Source organism: Anopheles nili, chromosome 2 (genome assembly GCF_943737925.1).
Source record: "Anopheles nili chromosome 2, idAnoNiliSN_F5_01, whole genome shotgun sequence".
In the NCBI taxonomy this organism is placed as follows: domain Eukaryota; kingdom Metazoa; phylum Arthropoda; class Insecta; order Diptera; family Culicidae; genus Anopheles; species Anopheles nili.
Window position 1 is genome coordinate 37,836,160 of NC_071291.1, and position 13,031 is coordinate 37,849,190.

General features: G+C 49.7%; 1 protein-coding gene across 1 annotated transcript; it reads left to right on the top strand.

Annotated features, from left to right (window-relative positions):
* Positions 1 to 3,276: 3,276 nt before the first annotated feature.
* Positions 3,277 to 5,058, top strand: LOC128722548 (lysyl oxidase homolog 2B-like). The gene is made up of 2 exons (XM_053816221.1): positions 3,277 to 3,490; positions 3,562 to 5,058. The coding sequence occupies exons 1-2, from the start codon at positions 3,277 to 3,279 to the stop codon at positions 4,923 to 4,925; spliced, it is 1,578 nt and encodes a 525-aa protein (XP_053672196.1). The 3' UTR covers positions 4,926 to 5,058.
* Positions 5,059 to 13,031: the final 7,973 nt, after the last annotated feature.

A 13,031-nucleotide genomic window follows, 5' to 3' on the forward strand; every position in this document is an offset into this window, starting at 1 on the left:
CGTATAGCATATGATAAACCTAAATTAGTTACCGAAGCGCACATGCAACACTGGAATGGGCTGTTTAAAATCAGACCGCTGGCCGAGGGTGAAGGGCGTAGAGCGAAGTTATTAAGCGTATGCGATCAAGTGTATGAGTGAAAGCAATCATTTACGAGGGCTGTTTTAGCTTTAATCAACGCGTGCGGCAGGAGCAGGAATTGGTTAAGCGTTTCACTGAATCAACAAAGTATTGTGTTCAAAACATGCGTAGTGTTCCAACGAAAGCACGAACAAAACGAGCGCAAACCGCAACGGCGTGTGCTTTCTTTGGTATTTTACATTTTTTAAAAACCTTTTTTTATTTTTACGCTGCACGCTACACACAGGAATATCGGTATAAGTTTTTACATAGCAGCGAAGCGTTTTGGCAGATTTTTCATATCTTTCCACGCAAGGCAATGAGCGAACAGAAGCAGCACAAAACCAACAAAACACAGTCATGTGCCAACGTGCGGTATTGGTTGGTGTTATATATATATATACATTTACGCTTTTTTTTTTAATTTACCTTTACCGAACAGAAAACGTGGCAAAACAAAAAAAGAAGATACAATACTTGTGATTGAGCTATGCATAATTGTTTTCGCAGCAGTTGATGTATGAGCTTGTTTAGCAATATCAGACGATACGCGTTCGTTTGCCACGATTTAGTAGGATTAGTTTTTAATCAACATGATACATACATGCATATATAAATATATACATACTTTTTTTTAGAGAAATTGAGCCCCCAAATCTTGTTCGCGTCTTCTCAACAAGACAAACGCGCCAGCACAAAAAAACTGTGGACGAAACGAACCGTTCTTTCGTATAGAAGCGAGCTGTAGCACAAAACCCCTTCCAGCGTGTTTTTTATCGTCTTGTATATAGTAGCGTTAGGAATAAAAGGATGCAGATAAAACGAGCAAGAGACACACGCGAAGAAGATTGAGTATGACCGGTACTCCCCCATCCTATTATGCTGAGACATAGCGAAGCAGTTGGTAGAGCAATCCTTACGATCGGGATGCGGCACTGGACACGTCCAGGAAGTGCAGGTCACCAGGCAAATTGGGCCGTGGTATGAAAGAAACTGACCGAGGAATCTCTAGGGCGCAAGATATTTAAGATATATTCTATGTGTGTTTCATCCTTCCGTTTTTCGATGCATGCTGAGAAGTACAAGAACCCGTGTGTAGTTCCGTAAGCAGAAGCAGTTCAAAGGGCTGCCTCGGCGGACCACGCAGTTCCGTCGGTTGTATACCGGTGCAGCCAAGGGCAACAGAGACGTCTTGAAGTCACTACAAACTACACGTTAGCGGCGTAAGCACAACTGCTAGCTAGGCAGGATGAATGGATTGAGCAAACCCCCCGAAGCCAAGTGCAGGTAGAATATGACCGATTATCGGACTAGGAGGACACCCATCATGAGAATTATAAAGAAATTTTTACATGTAGCAACAAAGCAGTACGCGCGGTGGGAGGCAGTGTATGTTCCAAATTTTTGCATAGGCCCGTAGGAAAAGAAGTTCTCTTACAACACTGGACGGTTGAGCGCGCACCACGCACTTGTGGGGCACGATTTATGGAAACATACGGCGATGGCAGCGGTGAAAAGGAGGCATACTACTATATAATAAATAGAGAAATTGAATATTAGTTCCGTTTGTCCTGCCAGCTTGCTGGCTGACCCTTGACATGATGACATGATGTTGTACTGTGAGAGGTGACCTGAGTATCTCGTTGGTAAATCGAACAGTAAGTATCGTTTGATCGTTCGATATGTCATTCCATATGGCTGTCTGGTGCTGATGCAATCGCTCGCAAAAGACAAATGTGTGACTGTCCGCAGCAGCGTTAGGTTCAACCGAACGTTAATTAGATCGATGATTGGAAGGAAACGCTGCTGTGAGAAAAAGAAAGCAAAAGTGTCTGGTCCGCTAACAGGGATGGATGGTGCGTTTTGCGTCCGCCGATAGAGGACACGAGTGTGCCTGCCGTGCGGCACGTACCTCGCTGTCGTCTGGTTTATTGATAAGCCCGCCGGGAACTAATGAATATGAGAAACAAAGCAATAACGAAAATGAACGGCAAGGCGTCCGCAGTGAAACCCTCGAACCGCCATTAAGCCAATCGAATCGCACACCCGTCGAATGCGCAATGAACGAACACCAATTGAAGCTGATCGACACGCGAGTGTCAAGATCATATAGCAGCGGTTTGGAGCTAAGTGTCAACCGCGAAACACACACGGTGTGACGACACCGTGGGGTGGGACTTTGCTGGTGTCATCAGCGCGCACAATTCGCGAACAACCTTACGATGGTGGCATGTAACTATTTTCGTTCTTGGACGGAAAAGGGCTGGCGATTTGATTTGATTTGAACCGACGTGTGCTGTCAAATAAACATTACTGAAATGATGGCAATGAAACGTCGGCGAGAGCCTAAAAGGCTGTATGAATTATTAAGCCCCTTGAGAAACTAAAGTTTATTATTCTGGTGATGCATTCAACGTTAATACGTCACTGATATACCTACTTTCAGCTACGACAGTTGTTTCATACAATGTTCCTAAAATTGAAATATACAAAAGACCATTTTTGTACACATTCAGCTGTTATCGCATCGCTACCACTGGTTTGAATAAAAAAACAGTAGTTAACTGAAATTTGACAAGTTTTCGCAGTAAATGATTTTGAATGTTTGCAATTTTTTTAGCAAACATCTAAATCGCAATTGTTGGTTTTGCAAAAAACATCGCTGAGAATGCCGGTAAATACGTTTTCAAATGTTTGGTCTGGTTAATCTACATTTCATACATCGTTGAAGCTAGCACCCAACACCAAACCACGCGCCGGTTGCAGTTCAAAAGCAAGATCGCAACATCCGCGAACAACCTGCGCATTGTTGCATTTCGCGCTGCGTTATCAAATTTTGGGGACCACAAGCAAACAGCAAACGGGCGAGTTGAATCGCATCGAGTCAAATCGAACTGCCTGACAACACATCCCGGCTGATAAGAGATGTCCACTCGCACGCATGCAAACACTCGAACGCGAAGGAACGCCATCATCCGGCGAGGTCGAGCTTGGGCCATGATCGTCCCAGTGCGATCGCGGTGACACAATTCGTCAGTGGTCGCGATCGAGAACCTACCCGATGGAGAATCAACCGTCCAGAGTGTGCTGGCTCACTGGCCCGATCAGTAGCCGCACGATCGTCCACGCGTGCGGTGTCCTCGTACGAGCACATCATGTACTTTTCTGTGGCCATCCGGTATGTTACCGTATTGATCGTGGTGCTCGTGTGCGTCAGCTCCGGCGATGGTGCCATCGCTGGCTCGAATCGTACGTCTGCCCTGGAGGAGGCTCGGTTGCAGCGCGAGAACCTCGTACGGAAGTACCTGAAGCGGCTTCGTAAGGAGGACGGAGCACTCAAGCTTGTCGGTGGCCGTGGGGATTTCGAGGGTGAGTTTTCACGCTCTCATGGCTCGTGAGTAACCACAATAATTGTGGTTCCTGTGATCCTGCTTTTCCAGGCAACGTGGAGATTTTTCACGGCGGCAAATGGGGCGCAATCTGTGACGATGAATGGGACCAGGCTGAAGCTGAAGTCGTTTGCCGACAGCTCTGGTTTCCCGGACACGTGCGACCCACGCACACCGGCCATTTTGGGCGTGCTAAGCGGAAGTTCTGGATGGATAATCTGTGGTGTGGTGGTCACGAGCTCGAGCTGGTCGAGTGTCACTTCGACGGTTGGGGCACGAACGACTGTGAGGCGGGTGAGGCGGCAGGAGTTATCTGCAAGCAGCATCCGGAGTTAACGGAGGAGTCAGCCACAGGAGTCTCAACTGAACCACCGGCGAATGTATTGCCGAAGGAACGTTTTTCCAAAGCACTCGAGTTGCGGCTTGTTGGAGGTCGAACATCCGGAGAGGGACGAGTAGAGGTGCGAACAGTGGCCGAGGATGGGACCCTTGGGCCATGGGGAAGTGTGTGTGGAGATGGATGGGGTTTGTTGGAGGGAAATGTGGCTTGTCGGCAGCTTGGATTGGGTTACGCCAACAACGCCGTTCAGACGGACTTTTTCTCCACGGAACCGGAACAGGCCTTACCGGATGTGGTACTTCTCAGTGGAACTGAGTGTTATGGCAACGAAAGCTCGCTAGCGGACTGCCGACACGATCCAGTAACAGTGGAGTCATCCACGCAACAGACACGATGCAGCGAACGGCGTGGCCACGTGGCCGCAGTCACGTGCGTGCCCGAAATGGCTGATCTCGTGTTCGACCACGCTGAACTAGCGCAAACGTTGCATCTGGAGGACCGACTGATGTACTTGCTGCAGTGCGCAATGGAGGAGAACTGCGTGGCATCACAGGCGTACGAAATCCAGCGGGACAACCCAAACTGGCACCTGGAAACGCGTCGATTGCTCAAATTTACGGCGCGTGTTATCAACGCGGGAACGGCCGACTTCCGGCCGCACATTCCCAAACACCTGTGGGAGTGGCATCTGTGTCACATGCATTACCACAGTATGGAGGTGTTCGCGACATTCGACGTGATCGATGGACGAGGCCGACGGGTCGCAGAAGGTCACAAGGCGTCATTCTGTCTCGAAGACAACCAGTGCTTGCCGGGTGTGGAACCAAGGTACGCCTGCGCCAACTACGGTGACCAGGGTATCTCGGTGAACTGTTCCGACATTTACCGGCACAACATTGACTGCCAGTGGGTCGACATTAGTGAGCTCGATTTTGGCGAGTACACACTTCGCGTTGCGATCAATCCGGAGTTTAAAGTGCCGGAAATGCGATTCGATAACAATGCAGCAACCTGTCGGCTTCTCTACACGGCGACGTACGCGCGTGTGTACGACTGCGAGCTTGGGCGGCCATAAAACCACGTGACTTCAGCCATTATCCTTGGCCAAATCCGTGGGTGGGTAGAGGTTTAGTGCATGCTTTCTTTCCATAAATCGATTAGTACGATACGAAACGCAACGCAACGCGTCGAGACGCCATATAATGTAGCCGAAGCTGTCTTCAAGGCACAAATATAACGCACACACACACACACACTCACATTCTGGAGTTTCTATTATTCGAAGGGATTACGCTGCGAAACCGCGTATTCACTGAGAGAAGATTATGCTCATTTCGATGGTAGCAAGATGGTACGGGGCTAGTTTTTTGTTTTTTTTCTCCATAAATGTAGCCATTGCTCGACTGGAAAACATCATTCTGAGAAACACCAAAGTCTAATTAGCTGTCGTGACCCAATCGTCATTATTCTTCGTACTGGTGCGCCGGGTGCCGAGTCCTTTCGAAGAAGCTTCACCAACCATTGATTTGATAGCACCAGCTAATGACCTGCTTATGCAAGCTAATTGCCTTCGGGACGGGCCTTTTCTGAGACCGTTTGGTGTTTGACAAAAGGCAGCTTTACCCAATGGGTCGCCGTTGCATGCAACCGATCGTCGAAGAACCCGCAATCAATTAAGCGGCCATAAATCAAACATTCGGTGGCAGGCCTTCACTCCACATCGATCAATCGCGCTTCAATTTCGTCCAATTAACGCCATCACCGCACTTTCGTCTGGCAGCGAGTGGAATAAAAACGAGCGCGACAAAAACACGCCTGCATAAGCGTCATGAGGCGTTTTTATTCATTTTTGTACTACGGTCATTTGTAAGTGAACGGCACCGGGCACTATTTGTTACGTAGGTTACGAAGCGCAACTCAGCAAAGCAATATTCTGTCCAATGCAACCAAAAAAAAGTTGTGGAAGGGATTATGCTTTTTTGCCTACCAACCGCACTATGGTGGTAGCGAAATGCGAGTATCCACGAAGGTAAGCTCATTTCTTTCCCTACTTCACGTAGCCTTTCAACCGGCACCAGGCGCCTCCATCAGCCGACCACGTGCCCCGGTGTGTCAGCGGATTTCATTCATACGGCAACCACGCGTGCCCTAGTAGGCGTTTTCCGGGTGAGCATTATTGTTTACGTCTCTTGCTATCTTTGTCACTCGCACGCGTTTATGCGTGTGTGTGTGTGTGTCGTGTGTACTTTCTTTCTCAAAATGCACTTTTCATCCTACACCTTACGCTCTGACAATCCACTGCAGGCACTGCAGCGACCATGCGAATGCATGCGCATGGCAGTGGCTTGGAAAGTAAACATTAATCATCACCTTTCGAGCCTTCAGCTCTCTCTCTCTCTCTCTCTCTCTCTCGCTCTCTTGTTCATCCCCCAACCACCCCTACAATCAGTGGCTCCAGGAAGCGTGATAAGAGCGCGTGAGAAATCTTCGCGTGTGACACTCACGCGAAACCACTCAACGCTTCGTGTGTGTTCGATTTTCTCCTCCTTTTTTTTGTCTTCTACTGCTGCTGATGATGCTGCCTATACTACTGCCTGTTTCCAGCGTGAGTGCTCGCGATCGCTAGTCATAACATAAACAACAGGCCCTCTTCGATGCCCGGGGGAGATTTTCCGAGACCACTCCATCCATGAGAAAGCGAGAGAGAGAGAGCCAGCGTGTGAGTGTGTAGTCCCGCTGGGGACTGATTAGTTTTGCTCATCCCGCTCAATAAGAGCGTTAGAAGGGCCACGGGGCGCGTACGTTTGACCACAGCTCGCAGTCCCGACGGCGTGGCCCTTGCGAGCGCATCTCGCCTCGACCGTACGTGTGTCCTTGTGGCACGTGGCCAACCGACGCAGATCGCACGGTACGGTGGGTGTATCGGTGGTTTCAGTGGGGTTGGTGCACTCGAGTCACCCTACGGTTTTTTGGCAGTTTACATTTATGTGCTTTTCCCGGGCCGGCTCGCCAGTGTTAGTGGGTGGATGTTGGTGAGTTTTTCTCGCGTGTGTCGTGTGGCCAGGATTCGCATTATGTCATGCTGCGCGCGGAAAGTGTAGCGAACGTAATTACGCTCCATCACGCCGTGAGATAGCGAGCTGCTGGAGGATTGAATGGTTCGAAATGGCTGTCGTAATTACATAAAGGGCTGCACCACCCCGTTGTGCTTCGGTTCCCGCCCTTACTCGGTGCCGTAATCTTAAGTGTCTGGTCGCGAGGGTCATACGGATGCCTAGGGCTCGCTTGGGCTTCGCTAGTGTGAACATGGTATCGGAGACTGTACTCTCTCTCTCGTTCTCTCTCTCTTAGTCTCTGTCTTCCCTTGCGAGTGTCAGACACACCGTGAATGGGATTGAAGAGATAGACGAAAAGGAAGAAGCAAAAAAACAGCGCAAAAGGCGCACCGATAACGAGAATGTGATTCGCGGAAGTGCCCACACGGGGTAAACATTGACAAAACAAATAAAAAAAATACGCGCCCGATTGGCAATCGGTTGGCGTCACCGATCAAGAGGGGTTGTTCCTGGAGGGGTTGGAACACGTGCGATAGAGACGGAACATAGGCACGTGCGCGTGTGCGTGAGGTGTATGCGCGTGTGTTTGGTTGAGACCAGGGCTGGGGATTCCTGCCCGATCGAACGCTGATTCGAGGTTCGATTTTGTTCGGTTTGCTACCCCAAATAATCATCCCCTCTTTGTGCGTGAGTAGTGGTGTAAGCGAGAGAGATGAAGAGAATGAGAGACCGTAAAATGGTGAAAAGAAACCACAAAACCAAACGTACGGAATTGCTCAACGCAGAGCAGCAGTGTCAAGCGAAACAATCAACCCCACTCTGGGTGGGTTTGGGAGTAGATGAACGGGTCGTTGTTTACGGTTTCCGTTGGTTACGGTCAAGGGCTTGATGGTGGAGGGCGACGTAAGTTCACAGGTTGGACAGCCGAAAGGGGACGCTCGAAGCGTTACAATCAAACCGCCATGATTACCTCGAGGAGCGGCCCGTGACGAATCTTTAACAGGCTGTTTGCACCAGACGTTGCATCGATTGTCACGTTCGCGAACGATGATCGCCGTCATTGATTGCCGTCGATGACTGGTGACTGGGTGATGTTTTTTAATCGCATTGAGCTAATGAGCTAGCGTTATATCAACCCCGGCAGTGGTCGTAGTTGGCCATTTGAGCTCAATCTATTGCACGCGATTATATCGAGTGTACAGTGTGGTATTTTTGACCACTGAACGGCTTGAATTTCCCACCGTGCAAAGACGCACAATTTCCCCGACGACGAGCACGCGGGTTGCTCGGATGCGCTCCAGCTTCAAACAGCTGCTCAGACGAGCGGTTTCGCTCACCTTTGGGGCCCGTGGGTTCCTTCCAGTCGGTATTGCACGAGTGACACTTTTCCCCAGGTTTTTCCGCTTTTCTTTGTGTACCAACACGAGCCCCTGTGGACATGGCGGGCTCCTACACTCAAACAACGCGCTCTTTCTGATACTTGTGCCCGTACGCAGCGTAGCGTGTTTTTCCGACTCCTTTTCTCTTTTTCTCTCTTACTCGCTCTCTCACCGTTCGATGACTTTCTGGCACGGTTGCAGGGGGCAACGGGTACTGGAAACGGCACCGTGACCGCTCGAGTCGAGCCGAAAACGGAACCGAAATCGGGCCGCCAGGTCAGATTCGTGCCAGCTTCCGACCGAACCGGTCGATGCATTTTCCCGCTCGGCTCACGCGCGCACACACACGTCCCAGCCCGTCCGTGGTCCGTGCGACGCCCGGAACAGGAAGAGCGAACAGCAGCGAACCAGTGGTGCGTGTGCGTATGTGTTTGTGTGTCGGTGTTGCACGGTGTGTGTTTTTTTCCTCGGTACGCCTTTCCCACCCCGTGAAACCGGGGGAAGGTTTTCCCAACTCCCATCGGTGCATGTCTAGGCGCCGCGAACTCGGGCTCAGTTCGGCCCCAAAATCCATTGATCCCCGGGCAAAGCGGTCCAGTGCGTTGGGGTTGAGTGGAAAATCGGTAGGGGGGGGGGGGGGTGGAGGGGTGGCGGTAGCCTGCGGGTTTCCGGAGGTGGATGGGGCGAGAACAAACCCGATCGAAATTGTTTTCCTTTTTGTTTGTGTCGCGTGCGATGGGTTTATTTTTCGGTGTTTTTCCCCATTTTTCCTTTAGTATTTTCCGCTCTTCTCCGGTCCATTTCCATTGCAAAGTGAATGCTTACGTGTGGCTGTGCGTGTGCGCGCGCGCGGGTACGTGCGTGTGTATGTGCACGTTGTTGTTGTGTTTTCCCTCCTCCGCAGTGGCATCGGAAGCTTGTTACAAAACGTCAATCCTCACACTTCGCCTGCCGTTTTTCTCGCCCACCCCGTAAGGGACAGTGAAATTAAAGTGCGTGACAAAGTGGCGCAGATTCGCGGTTAGACCCCGGCCACCCAGGACAACGCGCCCCCAGACAATCTCCGGGAAAACGGGGGAGTTCAAAAAGGAAATCTCCGAAGGAAAAGGCCGGAAGTTTTCCACGGAAGGCCAGCAGGTAGGCGGACGTAAACCGCTCTTCTAGAGACGCATTGGAAGACGCGAATTTTCACGCTCGAAAGATTGCTTACGCGTGGCGTCGCTTCGTCCCATCGCTTGCCCGGGGTGGAGCGTTTTTGGTGTTCGGTTGCCGCTCTAGCGATGGAGCTCGAAATGGAAGCTTCCGTAGCCGTTGTTTGCGCTCTGTTTCGCTTCCCACACAACACGAGCCCCAAAGGCAAAGGCAGGGCGACGATGGAAAACGGGATGGAAAATGGCTGGCTGGCTAGCTGGCGCCACCGAGTGAGCCGATTTTGTTTCACTTTCAATTCCATACCTCTTCGATAGGTGGCGGTGGTTTTTTGTTGCTTTTTTCCTTCACTCGGCTCCTGGGGATAGCCGCCACGTGAACGAAGATAATTGTCGCAAGCACGTGTTCGAGTCGCGGGATGGATGCGCCTGGTACTTGACGAGGCGGAAAGATTTCCAATCGGACGTCGGCTCGTGGCTCCGTTGGCGATGTTGGTTTGGCCACGTTCATGGCTCGGCTTTGCGGCACCTGTGGCGGCTTTTGTGGTGGGTTGCCTTTGTGATAGCACTGCTTACCAACTGTTATGGAACGGTGTACCTTGAACCGTGGCGTGATCGATAATCTTTCAAGTGATGCATTACGATTCTATCACGCCGAGTTTTCGTTCGGTCCAATACGAGTCACCCAAGTTGGTGTAAATGGATGGTAGCATTTCACGAACTACTAGCTCCAGGTGCCGGGAAACTGCCAAGATGCCCGGAATATTCTTTCATTTATTTCATCCCAACCAAGCGGTCCCAAACCCGTGTCCTTAATTATAAGTATAGATCCATTTTGAAGAACAAGTTTGTCGATGGCTCGCTGCGTACCGCCGGAAGGACTCGAGCTAGAGAATACAAAAAAGAATCCATTAATATCCTCGAAGCAAATAAGCTTTCGTGTTCTATCGAAAAAAGAAATGCGCATTTTTCCTTCGTCTTGAAACGAGCTAATGGATGCTTTCCGAGCACGTTGCACCGAATGTTCGTGCGATGGCTCTCAATTCTGTTACCTTTCTTTCTCATTCGCACCTTAAAATGTATAGCAACCGGTTGAAAATGTAATACACTTTCCCGGAACGCATGTGCCGTTGCATGGAAAAGCAACGAGGCAGAGCAAAACCCCCGGATGAAAATTAAGTAAAGAAATTCGCCCACCCCATAGTGACTGCACGGGCACACGGACGCGTCCCAAGAAGGCCGGGAGCAAGTAGTCGAAACGATCCCACAAAATGGTGCCCTTTTCCGTTGGCTTCCAAAAGGGTGCTTTGGGATGCAATAAAGATTAGCATTAGTCGCACGGGTAGCCCGAGGCCAACGGTGGCTTAAGGGTCCTCGAAACCGGCAAATGGAATCGACCGACAAGGCCGACATGCCCTTGGACGTGGCTCTCGTCTGTCTGTGTGGATGTGATTTAGTTTGCACATGTGACAAACACTGAACCGAGCGCTAGACGCACGTGGTCAACGTGTGTGCATTGGAAAACCCCACTCGAACAAAACACAGCACCATTATTGGCGGTGTGTATCGAGTGGCAGTTGCTTTCTCCTAACGACTTTCCCTTCGCATGGTGCGGGTGTTGAAAAATAAGCCGCTCATGAAACGCGATTACACTGTACAAAAAATGAAGCCTAAGGCAAACAAGACGAAGGAAAACAAACACCACCACACGATTCAGCTCAAACCAGCATCGAATGAATGAATAAAAACAATTCAAACAGACTGGCATAAGAATGACGGTGAAGTAATTGCAAATATTAAGTAAAAAGCTAAAGCAAACCATCACACAAACCTGCCAGCAATCATATCGAAAGTCATCAGAGAAAATCGGTCTGACGGCTGATGTTAGGTGTTTTATCACCTTTTCATCCCAAGGTGCCTTCGCTGTGGAGGTTTTTTTTCTTCTCTGTATGGTTCTCTCTCACTCTCTATCTCTCTATCTCTCTCTCTCTTCATCTGTGTTGGAATTTGAACGACCAACGGTATCAACAAAAAAAGGACAAACGAAAGCGGGTACCGCTCGAATGATGTGCTTCCTCGCGCCATTCTTCACGCTTCACGCGACGAAGCGGAGAACAAGATTATGGCAGCCGGCCGCAGGTTTGACACGTTAAAATGACAAAGTTCACCCGACTCACGCTCCTCCCCCTACCCTTACCACATCACCACGCCGGCTAATGACATTCGGATGACCAACCAGGCGCCTCCATCCAGGGCGTCGAGGTCGTACCGGCGACGCTCCCTAATGGAAGCCATTAAATCCATATTTTTCGTTATCGAGCAACCCCACCGTGATGGTTTCTCGGGTGACTGAGGCCCGGGAAAGCTTACGAAAGCCCCGGAACACGAACCCTTTTGGGTTGTGTGGGAATTGAGGCTGGCCACCGGAGGCAAACCGAACATGTGCGGCCTCGCAGTGCGGTGTGTCCCGAAAGCCGATGTATCGATTTTAATCCGCTTGGTCACATGCCCCAAAAACCCCGCAAGCTGATCGGTTTCGGGAAGCACCGAAGCAATCAAACCGACGGCACCGACGGATTATCGCGGGATTTCGCGGGAGGCCATAAATTTGTAAATGGCAAATCTGTGCTTTCGATTGCGCGCTGCTGATAGGCCTGTTCCAGCAGTCGGCAGGAGTGTGATGGTTAGTTTGAGAAAAGTTTCCATTCCCCGAGGATGATAGTGGAATAAGTTTGCCAGTAGGCTGCAAAAGGTTTCTGTCGAGGTTTAAGCGAATAGGACGAGTATTGTGGATTTGTTTCTTTGCAGGTTTTGATAATACTCATCTTCCGATATTGCGGTTTGCCAATAAAATTATCATTTGTTAGCTGATTTAACAAATCAAACGACTCTACATTCGAAGATATTCTTCAAAAATCTATGACAGTGTCAAACATGCTCACAAAAGATTTCTTGTAGGATCTTGTTGATAATTACGAATGTTTCTGACCCGAAAGATTTATCTCGCAAAATACACTTACACGAACTTAAGCCAGTGGGTTAATTGGGAAACGACTAGGCTGATTGTTTGAACTTAATGACAATTTGTCCTAACGTTTCTTAATTGGATGTTCGGTCGGGTATTTTATTCAGCGTTGTTCCATTCCAATTAAAGTAACGATTTTCGATCGAAAGTTCCTGCAGCATTGCTGATGAAACCCCCTAAAACCAACGTTTTGATGCAACACGATATGCTGCTCTTCTGTGTAGTGGCTACACCACTCAATTCCAACGCCAATTACGGCACTCGTTCATCCGTACGTTACCCATTCCAGTCCACGGAACAGTGCTAAGGTTGGGAAATTTGATCGGTTAATATCTGCTGGTTGCTCTCGAAATCCGAATGTGTGCAGGTCGTTAAGCATCGAACGAGCTCGATACTTTTTAATTGTCAGCATTTGAAGGGTGACGGATTTTTCCCGGAATTTTCTGATTCTGGTACCATCCCGTGCGCCACTGTGGGCATGTGTGTGTGTGTGTTGTTTATAGGAGGGATACGAAACTCATTATCGGATTTGGTGAAGGTTTGCAATTTCTGGGAATAAACGGAACGCCGGCT

What these genes read in the sequence shown, in the direction of transcription:
- LOC128722548 (XM_053816221.1), top strand. Translation starts at nt 3,277, where the DNA reads ATGTACTTTTCTGTGGCCATCCGGTATGTTACCGTATTGATCGTGGTG. An exon ending in TGGCCGTGGGGATTTCGAGG is followed by an intron (nt 3,491 to 3,561) that starts GTGAGTTTTCAC and finishes CTGCTTTTCCAG; the next exon opens with GCAACGTGGAGATTTTTCAC.